General features: G+C 44.0%; 1 protein-coding gene across 1 annotated transcript in view; it reads right to left on the minus strand.

Moving 5' to 3' along the window:
• Window positions 1-5,544: 5,544 nt before the first annotated feature.
• The window catches only part of TOGARAM2 (TOG array regulator of axonemal microtubules 2), a 43,654-nt gene continuing 33,992 nt past the window's right edge, over window positions 5,545-15,206 (minus strand). Inside the window, exons 18-19 of the mRNA XM_026649840.1 lie at window positions 9,167-9,253; window positions 5,545-5,801 (exon numbers count right to left, since the gene is read on the minus strand). Of these exons, the coding sequence (XP_026505625.1) occupies window positions 5,545-5,801; window positions 9,167-9,253 (344 nt within the window). The remainder of the gene's footprint in view (window positions 5,802-9,166; window positions 9,254-15,206) is intronic.

Here is a 15,206-nt window from a genome sequence, read left to right on the forward strand (position 1 = left end):
AATGCAAAGTAATGCACATTGGAAAATGTAATCCCAACTATAAATACAAAATAATGGGATCTAAATAAGCTGTTACCACTCAAGAAAGATCTTGGAGTCATTGTGGATAGTTCTCTGAAAACATCTGCTCAATGTGCAGCAGCAGTCAAAAAAAGCTAACAGAAAGTTAGGAACCATTAGGATAATAAAACAGAAACTATCATAATGCCACTATATAAATCCATGGTACGCTCACACCTTTAATACTGCGTGCAGGTCAAATACAGTGCCAAATACAAAGGTAAAATGACCTTTCTACTCCTACTTTAGATTCCCCCATTTATGCATCCCAGGATCGCATTATTTCTTTTGGCCACAGCATCACATTGGGATCACACCTTAGGGATTCATTTTTATGAGGTGTCAATAGATTATTGTCAAAAGCCTGATTATTTTTTCCTTAGCAGAGAGACGTTTCCAGCTTGGCTCTAGCTCGGGTAAATTGTGAGAAGATGATAATAATGGAGCTGTCATTGCTGAGCTGCAATTACTCGAATGTCAGTGCTTTGAACACCGAGTGCCCCACAAACTGGCTGGCAGGCACTTCCTGAAGGGGATGGCAGGTAGTAACAAAAGTAGATGGCCTGCAGATTTACAGCTATTTCAAATGCAGGCAAAACCTAGGAAAGTGTTTTTCTTTTCTTCACTAAAAAGTGAAAGGTGCTGACTGACTGGGGCAGGGGGACTGAAGTCCTCCATTTATCCACAGAAAAGGTATTACCACAGGCAATGCAGGCTCCTCCCATAACCCTCTTCCCCCTTTTGTGGCTCAAACCCCATTCCTTGGGCACTACTTTTGAGGATGAGGTGAGAGAGCTCATGCTCCAAACCCATTCAGTTACTGGCTTCTCAGCTGAGGCTCCCAACACAGGGGCACAGTTCAACTATGTGGCAAATGTTTCCAAGATTCCAGTCAGCTCTAATTCTGTCTGTCACCGTTTTCCTACCTCTGCTTAAATCAACTGATGTCAAAGGCTTTATTGCAGTATCAGAATTCAAAGTCAACTGGCAGGAATTTGGTAGAGACAACAGCACCTTCTTTTCCAGTCATTATATAACAAGGATGAAAATAGCTCACTCAATGCAGTCTCTCTCCCAAGTGAAGAGACAAGTTTCTAACAGCTGGTTTTCAGTCGGCTCCAGTAAATTCTATATACATACCCCATTCCTCCGATACTGCATGTTCAGCCACTTGCAACCAGCCCCTTTCAGATGCACCCCAGAATCATTTGCTCCAGCTCTCGCAGCATTTCAGAGAGGCAGCACAGGGGGTTGTTTACAGGGTACTACTTCACCTTCAGCAGCAGAGTTGGAAGATAAGCACTTCCCAGGTCTTGCCTGTCTCTGCTCCTCTCCTCTCCCTGCACTCTAGATGTCATCTGGATTGAATAAGACATGAAAATGTTCTGTCTGAGGTCGCCAGCCTCCATTCTGCTCATTTCCCACCTACCATTTCTCTCCTTTCAATGCTTTCAAAATTTTCCTCCTTTCCCCAGTATTCTCACAAGTCCCCAAACTGCATCCTCAATATTTGCCCCCCTCTCAAGTGCATATCTCTGCCCCACCATCCTTCTCAGCCTGGACACATTCTCATTTCCCTCCCCCCATCAATTCTTCACTTTGCTCTCTATCTGCCTTCTCCTCAGGTCCCCAAAGGTCCCCTTGGCTCTAGCAGGTTCTACTGTTGAAATCTCACATGCACTGAGGATTCTGCAGTTGCATGTGCGAATCAGGTAACCGGGCTCATAAGCAGTTAGATGGATTTGGGCACCACTACCTTAATTGCATAGCACAAGCTTCACTGTAACTGTGCACACAAACTGGACATGTGACTGAGTACCCTAAGCTGTCTGAAAATCAGGCCCTAAATAGCTGCTGTTTGGTGAGGAGAGAGTGGCAATTTCTGGGAGAAATGATGAGGTTTGCCGTGGATTAGCAATGTTCTACTATATTGTGCATCCCCCTTGATCCCAATCTTCAATTCATTCACCTTTGTCTTTCAAATCCTTATTACAGAGTAAAAATTCTCCCCAAAGCAAGAAAACAAACAAAATTAAGAGTCAAGACAACTCTCTCCCCACCCTGGCATCTGAACATTAGCCTGCCCCTCCCTGTGCTTGGTCCCAACCCAAAGGGCAGAGTACTAGAGTTTTCCTCACCCTATTATTTTAGAGCCATTTTGCTCCCCCATTATGACAACAGCTCTTACCTTTGGCTAGCAATTTACGTGCCATCCTGCTATCCGTGGGCACTGTCAATGCATCGCTCCATTGCTGAACTAGCAGGGTGGTGAAAGGGGGGCATTCAGTCTGCATCTAGCCTCCAGGAGCCACAGTGGATTAGCATTTGTGATATACCTCAGCGAAATAGGCTGGGAGAGCCTCAAGGTTGGCCCTCAAGCCCAGGGAGTGTTCAGTAAACTGGTGTAATGACTCAGCAGAAAAAGCACTTGCAGTCAGCAGGGTCATCTCCTCAAGGATTAGTGTTCTAACAAGAAAGGCAGGGTGGGTTAGTGAATTGGCCTCTGGCCACTGAATCAGGCAACCCCAGTTCTGTTACCAGTTTGGCCATTGACCTGATGTTTGATCTCTGGCAAGTCACTTCACCTCTTTGTACCTCCGACTCCCCCACCCTTGGTCTTGATTATTTAGATTCTGAGCCAGGGATGTCACATGTTCATGCTGTACCTAGCAAAATAGGCCTCTGATGTTAGTTGGGGCCTCTAGGTGCTACTGTAATAAAATTACACTAAGGATAAATTAACAAATGCAGAAAGGAAACAGGAAACACATCGTTTGGGTTTGTGCCAGTCCTAGTATCCTGGGTGGGGATCCCATTCCCAACCTTCCCAAAAGCATTTTGTCTCTTTTGTTTCCCAAGCAACCACTTCAGTTGTATTCCACATGTTCTCCTGTTCAAGAGGAGGGAGAAGAGGAGCTGCAGTTAGCCCAATGTTCACTAGGGAGCACCCCTGCTCCATCTTCCATTAGGCATGGAGCCCCCTTGTCAGCAGGGGCAAAACTGGATCCTTCTGTGTTCTGAGTTCCCATCACATGGTAAAACTGTCTCAACTGTACAGCCGACACAAAAACCCAACCAGACAGAACCAATATACTGGCAGGAAACACTTTATTCCCATCAACCCTGTGAAACAATATACACATGAGCTACACTCCAGGCCAGTAGCAAGTTAAGAGGTGGTTACATAAGCTACCTTTTAATTTGACTCCATGAACCCTACAACTGAACAAATAAAACAGACTCGGGGGGGGGGGGGAGAAGGGTTCTTTTGCTATACACAAAAGCCTCTTTTCTCCTAAGTACAAAAACTTCCCACTGTATCCCTAGGGGCTGGAGAGAAGCTGAAGAAGAAGCTAAAACAAATAATGTTTATTCAGCAGTGAAGGGCTCTAGAGGGAGGTGTGCCTAAAGGGAGGGGAACTGTGAGGAGAGAGGACTTTGAGATTGAGGGAGGGAGAAACCGGGGATCTCAGAAGATGCTACCCCTAAAAAAACCCCACAACTTTAAAATAAGCTCTGGGTAGTGAGCAAGCTCAAGTTGCTTGAAGGAGTAAATGTAATGCAGGCTTTGCTTATTTAACTCAGGTCATTCTTTAACAGTATCACTCCCCACAGAAGCCTCAGTTCAACATTTTGGCATTTGGTGTTTTCTGCAGTGCCTTGCTCCTTCTCTAAAGAACAATTCCACACCACACTAAGCCTATACCATTTTCACGTGGTTTTTAGAAAAATCTTCCAAAATCCCAAGTTCCAAGGCGTTGTAGAACACCTCTGAAGATACTAAGTTCCTGGATGCTGTTAGAAGTTTTCTGAAGGTGGCAAGTTCCAGGGCACTCCGTAATGTTTCAGAACTAGGTTCCTGGCTCAGAGGGTGCACTAGAATGTTCCAGAAGATTCTGAGTTCCTGGTGCTCTAGAACATTACATTTACACTACATTACCTATGCAGTTCTAAGTTAATCTAAAACACTTCAGAAGGTTTGAATCATTTCACCCATTCTTTACTGTGATAAAAGACCTTGGTGATGGGGGATGGAGGGGAATTCACAGAAAGATAATACAGAATGCAACAACAAGTTAGACTACTGTATAGCTTCAGGTATGAAAAAATAAAGATGTAAATTTAAAATTCTCAGACTCATGGGCCTCTTTGGCTGGGTCCTTCTGTGCTGCTCTTTGGCCTTCTGACTTAATGGGCAAGGCCCCATTTTCAAGGTCCTTCTATTTTTCTGCTCTCATGGGCCCCATGTGCCTCACTCTGCTGGTGTTCAGGATCCTATATATCCCTTCTTTCTTTCCCTCTGCCTTTCAGGGTTGTGTGAATATGTGTAGGAGTGCTCAATTTTTCAGAAATGGATATATACCCGGGTCACTTTTTCTGCTTCCAGGGCCCCACCGCTCTCCTTTATCCCCTTTCCCACAAGCTCTTGTTGGTATGTCTACACTATGGCTAGGAGCAAGCCTCTCAGCCCGGGTAGGCAAACTCATGCTAGTGGCACTCTAACAAGTATGTTAAAAATAGCAGTATTGACATTGTGGCTTGGATAGCAGCTTGGACTCTCAAGCCTATAGGGACAGGTAGGCTTCAGATCCCAAGCTCCAGCCTGAGCTGCAAGGTCCACGCTGCTATTTTTAGCATGCTAGCTTGAGCCCCACTAGTGCAAATCTCCCAGCTCCAATGTAGATGTACCCTTTGTGTCTTGGGGGCAGCATATTTCTCTCTTCCTCACTCACTTTATTTTCTTAGCCTGGAGTATTTGCCTCTCACTCTCTGCTTCTGGGCAGGGCCGGCTCCAGGCACCAGCTAAGGAAGCAGGTGCTTGGGGCGGCCAATACAAAGGGGATGCACTCCATCCGCTATTGGGGCGGCCTGTCCGCGTCTTCGGCGGGAATTCGGTGGCGGGTCCCTCAGTCCCTCTCTTCCTCTTTGAGCTACTGCCGAAGGGGAAGAGAGGGACTGAAGGACCCGCCACCGAACTGCCGCCGAAGAATGGAGCGGCGAGATTGAGCTGCCGCCGAAATGCCGCCGATCAGCTTTTTTTTTTTTTTTCCTCCCGCCGCTTGGGGCCGGAGACCTGGAGCCGGCCCTGCTTCTAGGGCCCAATCATCCACCCCTCTCTCTCTCATTGTGTCTAAAGCCCATCTCTCCCTCCCTAAATGCGTCTGTGTATAAATACATTATTTTCTTTTTTACACAATTACAAATCACAACATTTATACATAATTATTGTTTTTAAAAGATCTATGTAAAACCTCTCAGGAACAAATGCTGAAGAAATAAAACCTTATAAAAATACGTGATTTGTTTAATTCTACTTCATAATATACTATATACATCTGGATCTATAAACTTATTCCTTTCTCCAAAAACATAGAATAAAATCATTGCCAGTATAATGTCCACCACTTCATTTGTCCACTACTTCATTTATCCACCCCATCAAGTGCCACACTGTAAACTGTCCTGGAGGCTACTGGGCCTCCTTCACTGGAGTTCCATGTCTAAAAGGTCCCGGAGGGATTTTATCACATGTTGTGGTTGGCTGGAAGCATGATCCTCTAGGCTGCGTCCCATCTCTTTGTACAGGCTTTTAGCAAGCTTGCAGACCACAGTCCTGACATTCCCGCTCCTACCAGGTAACACCCCATTTCCGATCATGTTGTTCAGGAAATACCAGAGAACAGGCAGGGTGTGACGTTCCACAGCCTGGGGTTTCCGAGGGTAGACAGAAGCTACAAGCGCTGCAGGACAGAAGATAAAGCATCTTAACAATCAAGATGGAAGCCCATCTTTATTTTTAGTTCCTCAAAACTATTTCTGACTGCTGTCTGGAATCTGAATGCAAACCGTACAATTCTCTATAAGCAAACTGAAATATTATCCATTAAATAGAACTATTGACCTCAAATTACCTTAATTTCTCCAAATCAAAGGCCTCATGCTGAACACGACAGCCCTAAAGAAGTAATTAATATAATTCTTGTAAACTGTTGGACTGATGAACCTTTGATAACATATGATAGAAGTGTCAAATCTCTATTTCCAGCAATCAGCTGTCTAAAATAGCTGTACCAAATTTCAAGATTATAGCTCAAAAGGGCTCTTGTATGGTTGAACTCCAATAAGAGACACTGTTGACCTTTTGGTGAACTCTGATGAAAAAAACATAAGTCTAATTTGGGGTTTCCTTGTGCTCAGTGGCCCATAATGAATGTCTGTACTAAATTTCAAAATTCTAACCCACGGGACTAAAATCCAATCAGAAAGATGGATGATCTATTGGAGCTTCTGATGGGAAGGTCTAATTTGAGATTTTTCTTGTACTTAGTGACTCAATGAATGTTCCAAATTTCAAGATGTCTAGCTATCTAAGGTACTAATATAGCCACCATGATCAGTGTTTGGGTGCCTGACAATCTTTAATATATTTATCCTCACAACATGCCTGTGATGTAGGAAAGTGCTATTATAACCATTTTAGAGAGAAGAAACTGAGGCACAGATAGAGCATAAGTGACTTGCCCCAGATCACACAGAAAGGCTGTAGTGGAACAGGGAATTAAACCCAGGTCTCCCAAATGCAAGGATAAAGCCCTAATCACTAGACAATTCTTCCTTTCACCCTTCATGAGATGAGATCTCAATTCACTTTCTGAATTGGACAGATGGCTACATTAAAAACAAACAAAAACATGACACTACCTGGCATCTTTGCTGGCAGTTTCCACAGAGAGGCCAAGAACTGATATGGCCTGGAGACTGAATTCTCAGTCTGATAGAGGTAAATTGAGGCACATTAGCTGGTGATAGTGTGAGGGAAGCATACGTTGCTATTCTGTGGTTAAAGCAATTTCATATTCCCAGCACTGTAAGTCTGGCACCTTTCACCAGCATTAAATTCACTTTTTTTAAAAATCAGCCTTAAATAATACTTAAACAACCGTAATAAATCAGCAAAGGGTTACAGTCCCTCATTTAAAAAGGAGATAATTAGAGCACAGATGCTATTAAATGTAGTGGCCACCACGGAGTTTAGAAGAGAGAGCTGCCTGTTCCCAATAAATCCCAGAGGGAACATCTGCTCTTTCTAAACTAGCCCCAATTTATATTTAAATGCTTTATTTGCAAAAAGAGATTAAATTGCTGTAGAATTCAATTCTGTGTGTACAGAGATTTACTTTATGCAAATTACCTTTAAAGGCTCTGTTAGGTTTGCCATGGATGCCCTTAAGAGAGTCGTAATGAACGAGCAAACCTTATTAAACCTTGGATTAAAAGAAGCTGGAATAATTAGCAGTAGATTTAGCCCTAATTAAAGCAAGGCTATAATTAGGCTGCTTTCAGCGTACATTGAGAAGATCGATTTTGCCATTTCTTGGCTGCCACTGGACATAAGCTGTGATTATAGGTCAAGAAACAGCAGCATTTTTAGCTTGTAGGATTTAGCTGATGTGAAAATAGACTATATTTATACACATTGAAATAATGGAAATGCAATGTCATGCTTCTGGGTAGAAGCAGATAGCCTGCAGGGTCAGGAAGGAAGTGCCTGCTCACAGGGAGGGACATCCTTGCAACAACCATTATTCACATGAACAGTCTGCACTCATGCTGGTAGTCCCAGCTTTTGTGGGATCCAGCCCAAAATGTTTGCCACAAGAGAACTCCTCCCCCAGAGCTCTTTGTCAGAGAGGCAAAACAGACCCCAAGAATAGAAAAATATCAGTGACCACAAAATGTTCCATAGCTGGGTGTGGGTGTCTGTAAGCTGTCAGGGATAGACATTTGTCTAAGGAAGCAGAACCTGTGGGCCTAGCCCTGATCTCACACTGCCACCCTTTTAAAAATGTTCAGGAGACAGCCGGAATACTTGTAGTTTCTCTTTCTTAGGAGAGAATTTTGAGACCTCCCATCGATGATTCATTACTAGACTCTGAAAGCCCAATTCTCCATTGCCTTGCATCTTGCACAGTTGTTTACACCTGATCAAAGTGTATGTAATACATGACCAGATCAGAGCAGGAGCATTTTACAATCACTTTACACCGGTGTAATTGACTTCACAGGGTGCAGGGCACTGGAGGAACAGGCCTAGTGCCTCCTGCTGTTCCATGGGCTATAGCTTTGTAATTGTATAGGGGATTTCCTCACATCTGTCATTTCCCAAGAGTCTTTTTTTAATTTAATCCAAGTGAATCATGAAAAGTCCAGTTCAGCTGAGCTTAGGGTTACCATCCGTCCGGGTTTCCCCGGACATGTCCAGCTTTTTCAGCCTTAAATGGCCGTCCGGGGGGGATTTCTAATGAAGTAGAAATGTCCGGGATTTCCCCTCCTGTGGAGTGCGGCGCGGCTGATTGGATGCCTGGCCTGATTGAAAGCCGCTCGCAGCCACTAGGGCCTCTAGCAGCCAGAGTCCCTCCCCCTCTCCCTCCTCCCCCACAGAGCAGCTCGGAAGTGTTTGAGTCCACGTGGAGCCTGCATTTCTCCCTCTGCCGGGTGAGCGGGGGGAGCAGGGCAGGCGGCGGGGGTGTGTGTGGGGGGAGCAGGGGGCAGAGAGGCTGCAGGGGCGGGGGGGTGCAGAGGCTGCAGGGCGAGTGGGGAGCAGGGGGCACAGAGGCTGCAGGGGCGGGGGGGCACAGAGGCAGCAGGAGCGGGGCAGGCAGGGGGCGCAGAGGCTGCAGGGCGAGTGGGGAGCAGGGGGCACAGAGGCTGCAGGGGCAGGGCAGGCAGGGGGCGCAGAGGCTGCAGGGTGAGTGGGGAGCAGGGGGCACAGAGGCTGCAGGGGCGGGGGGGTGCAGAGGCTGCAGGGTGAGGAGGAGCAGGGCAGGCAAGGGCATAGAGGCTGCAGCGGCTGCAGGGCGAGTGGGGAGCAGGGAAGCACTTAGCAACCCCCAACCAAGATCAGAGCGGGAGGGAGAAGGGGGAATGCGGGGTGCTCAGAGGAGGGGGCAGAGTTGGGGCAGGGACTTTGGGGAAGGGGTTGGAATGGGGGCGGAGAAGGGGTGGGGTTGGGGCGGAGTTGGGGCAGGGCCGGGGGCGGGGCCCCGTGGAGTGTCCTCTTTTTTAAATGTTTGAATATGGTAACCCTAGCTGAGCTGTTTGTTACCTGACAGGTGTTCCGTGATGTCCTGCATGGCTCGACCACTGATGAAATGCACTCTGCTGGCAAATGCTTGTAGAAGCAACGCATTATCTGAAAGGGACAGAGACACATTCATGATCTTTGTTTCTGAGATTGTAAACAACAAAGAAAATATTTGCACCTTCTAAAATACAGCAAATTTCAGAGAATATGGGGTACATTTAATCTTCTCTTGACGTTAACGTGGGATGGTTTCAAATTCAGAACAAAAGTTCCTGATCCCACATCAGCATGTGTGAAATTCACCACTGTGCAGAGTGCTAGCACAAGTCCCACACCCAACTAAATCAGTCCCTCACAGTTTAAATGGGATGTAGGTGACACATAGGCCTTGTGTTTTATTTCTGCAGAGAAGTGATTTTTACACTCAGTGAACATCTGTACAAATTTAAAATCAGTTCCTCCTTTACTTATTTGCCAAGAACTCAGCACAAGATTTTGTGTTGTCCCTGCAAGAACAAATTATCTGATCACCACCACCATCTGCAACTTGTGCTTGTGATATCAAGAGCCATTGCAGAAAAAGAGAGAGAAAAAGACCCAATAACTCAGATCTTGGCAGGGAGGTAAAAGAAGAACTGATTTCCCAATATTTTGTTGTCGAATGTACTTTTCATCCACAGCTTGTGATTGATTTAGGATCCTGGCTGTTGTTTTAAAACTACTGCACAAAGTGACCTCCAATAGTTGGTTCTGTTGGTTCTGACAAGCTTGGCAGAGTTGTTTTTGGATGGTAGTATTTGGATGAGCTACCTCCATGGAACATCTAGATGCCATAAATAGTGAGGGTGATGGATCTGTAGGTAACATGCTTCCTTCTGTATCAACACTGATCCAAAGCCCCAACACGGTTTTAAGGGACAGAGTATTGTTATAGATGCCATCTTTTGTATGAGACATAAAACTGAGATCATTAATGATCACATTGTACTTTTTGCAAGCAGACAACAGGGGTATTTGGCACTGGTGCTCTGGCTAAATTCCAACACTGGTAATTACATTCTGTCCCTCAAAAATTCCAAATAGACGCTTCACTTCCAGCCCTAAACTGTTGTGTGGTATTAATATGTGCTGTTAAATAGTTGCTGTGTTCCCCTCAGACAGAGATGGTTACATGTCAGTTGCTGTTTTGAAACAATTGCTTTGAAATCCTGATATGAAAGGTGTTATAGCAGTGCAAAATATTAGTTATTAGTATTGATCTCAATAAAGCTTTTCCATTCACCGTTAAAACTATTGTTGGGACCCCTTCATTTTGTAAGGTGCTAAGTTTACAGGCAATGCTCTCTTCTCAATTAAAAATTTTGAAACACTGCAAGCTTGCAAGAGTCAACAACCAATTTATACAAGCTTTACCTCAGAACTGCCTGCAGCACAGGGCAGCTTTAAATGGAGGCTGGGAGTGAGATAGCAACGCAGCAGGTGATGCTATTTTCAGTAACTCGACTTTGACTCTATCCAATAAATACTAGATTGGTTTACTGGTTGCAAGACAGGCAGCTCAGTGTTAGCCACAGTATTAAATTTGATGAGATGATTCCTTTGCATTCTCATGTCATTTTCAATACAGCAGTGTCAGCCTCCTTAGAAGGAATCTCCCTTGGAGACCTGATGTTATATCATTAACACGATACTTATTAGTACTGTTTGTTATAATGAGTCCTCCTTCCCTGTGATTTATCCTGGCAGAAGGCTCGAGGCGCTATATATAGCATAGTAAAAATGACTTAAAATGCATTTACAAATATAAAGGCCTCCCTGTAAAAGCTTAACAAGTAAAACCAGCCAAGGGGTTTAAAAAAAATCATAGGTATACACTGGACTTGCCACACCAGATCAGACCAGTGGTCCATTTAGAATGAGGTTTTCAAAGTTCTTTGTGTATATATCTTCCTACTGTATTTTGCACAGCATGCATCCGATGAAGTGGGCTGTAGCTCACGAAAGCTTATGCTCAAATAAATTTGTTAGTCTCTAAGGTGCCACAAGTACTCCTGTTCTTTTTGCGAATACAGACTAACACGGCTGCAACTCTGAAACCTGAGAGAAGAGTTAGGCGCCCAATTCCCATTGACCTACTATGGGAATTAGGCACCTGTCATTTGTGCCTTTGAAATTCTCCCCCCTAGTCCAGTGTCCTGTAACAAACTGAAATAAGCCCAAATCCATCTTAGGCACTCAAACCAATTTAAGTGTCCACACTGAGGAATTGCCCCAGTTTGACTCCGTCGATTTAGAATCCGATTTAGTTAAATCAGGGCAATTTTGGTGCGGTTGCCCATCTGTAAAATGGAGATAATGATACTTCCTTTATCTCATCGTTTGTCTGCCTTGTCTATTTAAACTGTACGCTTTTTGGGACAGGGACTGTCTCTAGCTATGTTTGCACAGCACCTAATACAACGGGGCCCTAAGTTCATTTGGAGCATATCTAAACACTATCGGAACTCATGTAATAAGGAAAAACAATCTCTGTTGGTTAGAGGTTATGTCCCGAAGCACAAGGATTTATAAAAAGGACAAAAAAATTAAATACAGGACAAAGTGGGGGTCAAATTAAAAAACCCAAACACACAAAAAAACCCTCTGGAATAGAAAGGTTTAAAGTGTTTTAAAAGTGGGGAGAGGTGGATGCCAGGGAAGATCGAGTTCCATATTCTAGGCCCCATCACCATAAAGGCCTGATTAGCCCCCAACCTATCGTGCTGGATTGTGTTCTGTTCACCGATAATGGACAGAAAAAGGTACAGGGCCATGTATGGCCTTCAGACAAAAACTGGGGACTCTCCAAGCTAGATGTCAAAGTAAAGGTAGATAAATGGTGCTGGGGATTATTCAGAGCCAATTCAGTTTGTTTCCAGGTGGATTTTTGGTCTCAAGAGCAATAATTTTACGATAGGCTACTGAGCAATTTTGTAAGCACTTTGCATTGCTGCCGGGATCATCAAAGGTGGTAGATGGAAAATCCTGCCTAAAATTCATATTTTGATGCCTGTGAACAACCAGAGTTTCCCAGCTGCATCCAGGGTCCAAAATATAGGAGTTAGCAGAGTGATTGGGGCATGCACACAACTTACCTCCTGTAGGCTAGGAAAGTAGTAAGGCCTTGCCACGCATGGTTTTTTAACCGTGAAGGTGACAATATTTAAAGACAAGGGGCCTGATTCACTCTACGGGGTTTGCCACTACAATCCCAATTAGGGCTGTCAATTAATCACAGTTAACTCATGCGATTAACTAAAAAAAATAATCGTGATTAATCTCTGTTTTAATCGCTCTGTTAAACTCTAGAATACCAATTGAAATTTATTAAATATTTTGGATGTTTTTCTACATTTTCATTTATATTGTATTCTGTGTAATTGAAATCAAAGTGTATATTTTTTATTACAAATATTTGCACTGTAAAAATGATAAAAGAAACAGTATTTTTCAATTCAGCTCATACAAGTACTGTAGTGCAATCTCTTTGTCGTGAAAGTGCAACCTACAAATGTAGATTTTTTTTTTGGTTACGTACAGCGGCGGCTCCAGGCACCAGCGCTCCAAGTGCGTGCGTGGGGCGACAAGCCCTGGGGGGCGCCCTGCCGGTCCCTGTGAGGGCGGCAGTCAGGCAGCCTTCGGTGGCTTGCCTGCGGGAGGTCCGCTGGTCCCGCGGATTCAGCGGCAATTTGGCGGCGGATACGCCGAAGGGGCGGGACCGGCAGACCTCCCGCAGGCATGCCGCTGAAGGCAGCCTGCTTGCCGTGCTTGGGGCGGCAAAAAAGCTAGAGCCGCCCCTGGTTACATAATTGCACTCAAGAAACAAAACAATGTAAAGCTTTAGCGCCTACAAGTCCATTCAGTCCTACTTCTTGTTCAGCCAACTTTGTTTACATTTACAGGCGATAATGCTGGTCACTTCTTGTTTACAATGTCACCTGAAAGTGAGAACAGGCATTTGCATGGCACTTTTGTAGCAGGCATTGAAAGGTATTTAGGTGCCAGATATGCTAAACATTCGTATGCCCCTCCATGCTTTGGCCACCATTCCATAGGACATGTTTCCATGCTGATGACACTCATTAAAAAATAATGTGTTAATTAAATTTGTGACTGAACTCCTTGGGAGAGAATTATATGTCCCCTGCTCTGTTTTACCTGCATCCTGCCATATATTTCATGTTATAGCAGTCTCGAATGATGACTCAGTACATGTTGTTCATTTTAAGAACACTTTCACTGCAGATTTCACAAAATGCAAAGAAGGTACCAATGTGAGATTTCTAAAGATAGCTACAGCACTCGACCCAAGGTTTAAGAATCTGAAGTGCCTTCCAAAATCTGAGAGAGATGAGGTGTGAAGCATGCTTTCAGAAGTCTTAAAAGAGCAACACTTTGATGCAGAAACTACAGAACCTGAACCACCAAAAAAGAAAATCAACCTTCTGCTGGTGGCATCTGATTCAGATGGTGAAAATGAACATGTGTCGGTCCGCACTGCTTTGGATTGTTATCAAGCAGAACCCGTCATCAGCATGGACGCATGTCCCCTGGAATGGTGGTTGAAGCATGAAGGGACATATGAATCTTTAGCACATCTGGCTTGTAAATATCTTGTGACGCTGGCTACAACAGTGCCATGCAAACACCTGTTCTCACTTTCAGGTGACATAGTAAACAAGAAGAGGGCAGCATTATCTTCTGCAAATGTAAACCAACGTTTTTGTCTGAGCGACTGGCTGAACAAGAAGTAGGACTGAGTGGACTTGCAGGCTCTAAAATTTTACATTGTTTTATTTTTGAATGCAGGTTTTTTGTACATAATTCTACATTTGTAAGTTCAACTTTTGTGATAAAGAGATTGCACTACAGTACTTGTATTAGGTGAATTGAAAAATACAATTTTTTTTGTTTTTTTACAGTGCACATACTTGTAATCAAAAATAAATATAAAGTGAGCACTGTACACTTTGTATTCTGTGTTGTAGTTGAAATCAATGCATTTGAAAATGTAGAAAACATCCAAAAATATTTAAATAAGTGGTATTCTATTATTGTTTAACAGTGCGATTAATTTTTTTAATTGCTTGACAGCCCTAATCCCAATCAAAATCCCGGATCTTTGAATTTTTGGGGTGTATAAGATCCAGTTCTGGATCTGAATTTTGCAAATGGCTCATATCTGTCTGATGGGCAGAACCGAAAGCCTGGATCTAAAATATTTAAAAAAACTTTGCAGCTTGAACTCATCTCTAGTTGAAACCTACACGAACATAGACAAATGTGTTTTGCACAGCTCCAGCACTGACACTTGCCAGTGCTTACAGGTTACGGTGTTTCATTTAAGACATAGCCTGGGGTGGGGGGGGGAGAGGAGAAGCTCCTAGAGACAATATACTTGAACCTGACAAGACCAACAGGGATCATGGCTGCTGGATACCGTAATACAAGGGTGAGGCATATGCTCACCTCCGTTCTGCTGGCTGGTGTGGAGAGCGGGTCTAGGTCCACCACCTACTGTGGAGAGGCCAGAACACAGTGGTGCTGACCTCACACAATTCTCTCTGCTTTACACTCAGACACAATCTTGTCCTTATGGTCTAAACAATTTCCCTTCACAGAGGAACAGCGACAGGCAAGCAGTGAGCAAATTCTATTAGCTATATAAGAGCTCTGGCTCGCTGGTGCAAAGAGAGTTAATAATTCCATTCTAAGGCCTGCCTCTTGAACACTCTAAATATTTCAGGCATATTCACCCAGTGCAGTATTTCTATAGCTGACATAAATCTGTATGGCAAGGGAATTTACAACAGGCCTTGGTTATGTAGTTATTGGCAATAGTAATCTCGCCCTATACAGAACAACATTTGGAACAAGCCATCATTTAGGTCTGGATTTATACTTGTTTGTTCTAGTAAGGAACTTGGCAAATCATAAATTTCATTTAAAAAAAAGAAGAGTAAGGGTTGAAGATATTTATGAACTGAAGAGAGGAGAAGGAACCAGTCAAGGCCCATAATTT

The sequence above is a fragment of the Terrapene carolina genome, unplaced genomic scaffold (genome assembly GCF_002925995.2).
Source record: "Terrapene carolina triunguis isolate 2854851 unplaced genomic scaffold, T_m_triunguis-2.0 Scaffold85, whole genome shotgun sequence".
NCBI classification, from domain to species: domain Eukaryota; kingdom Metazoa; phylum Chordata; order Testudines; family Emydidae; genus Terrapene; species Terrapene triunguis.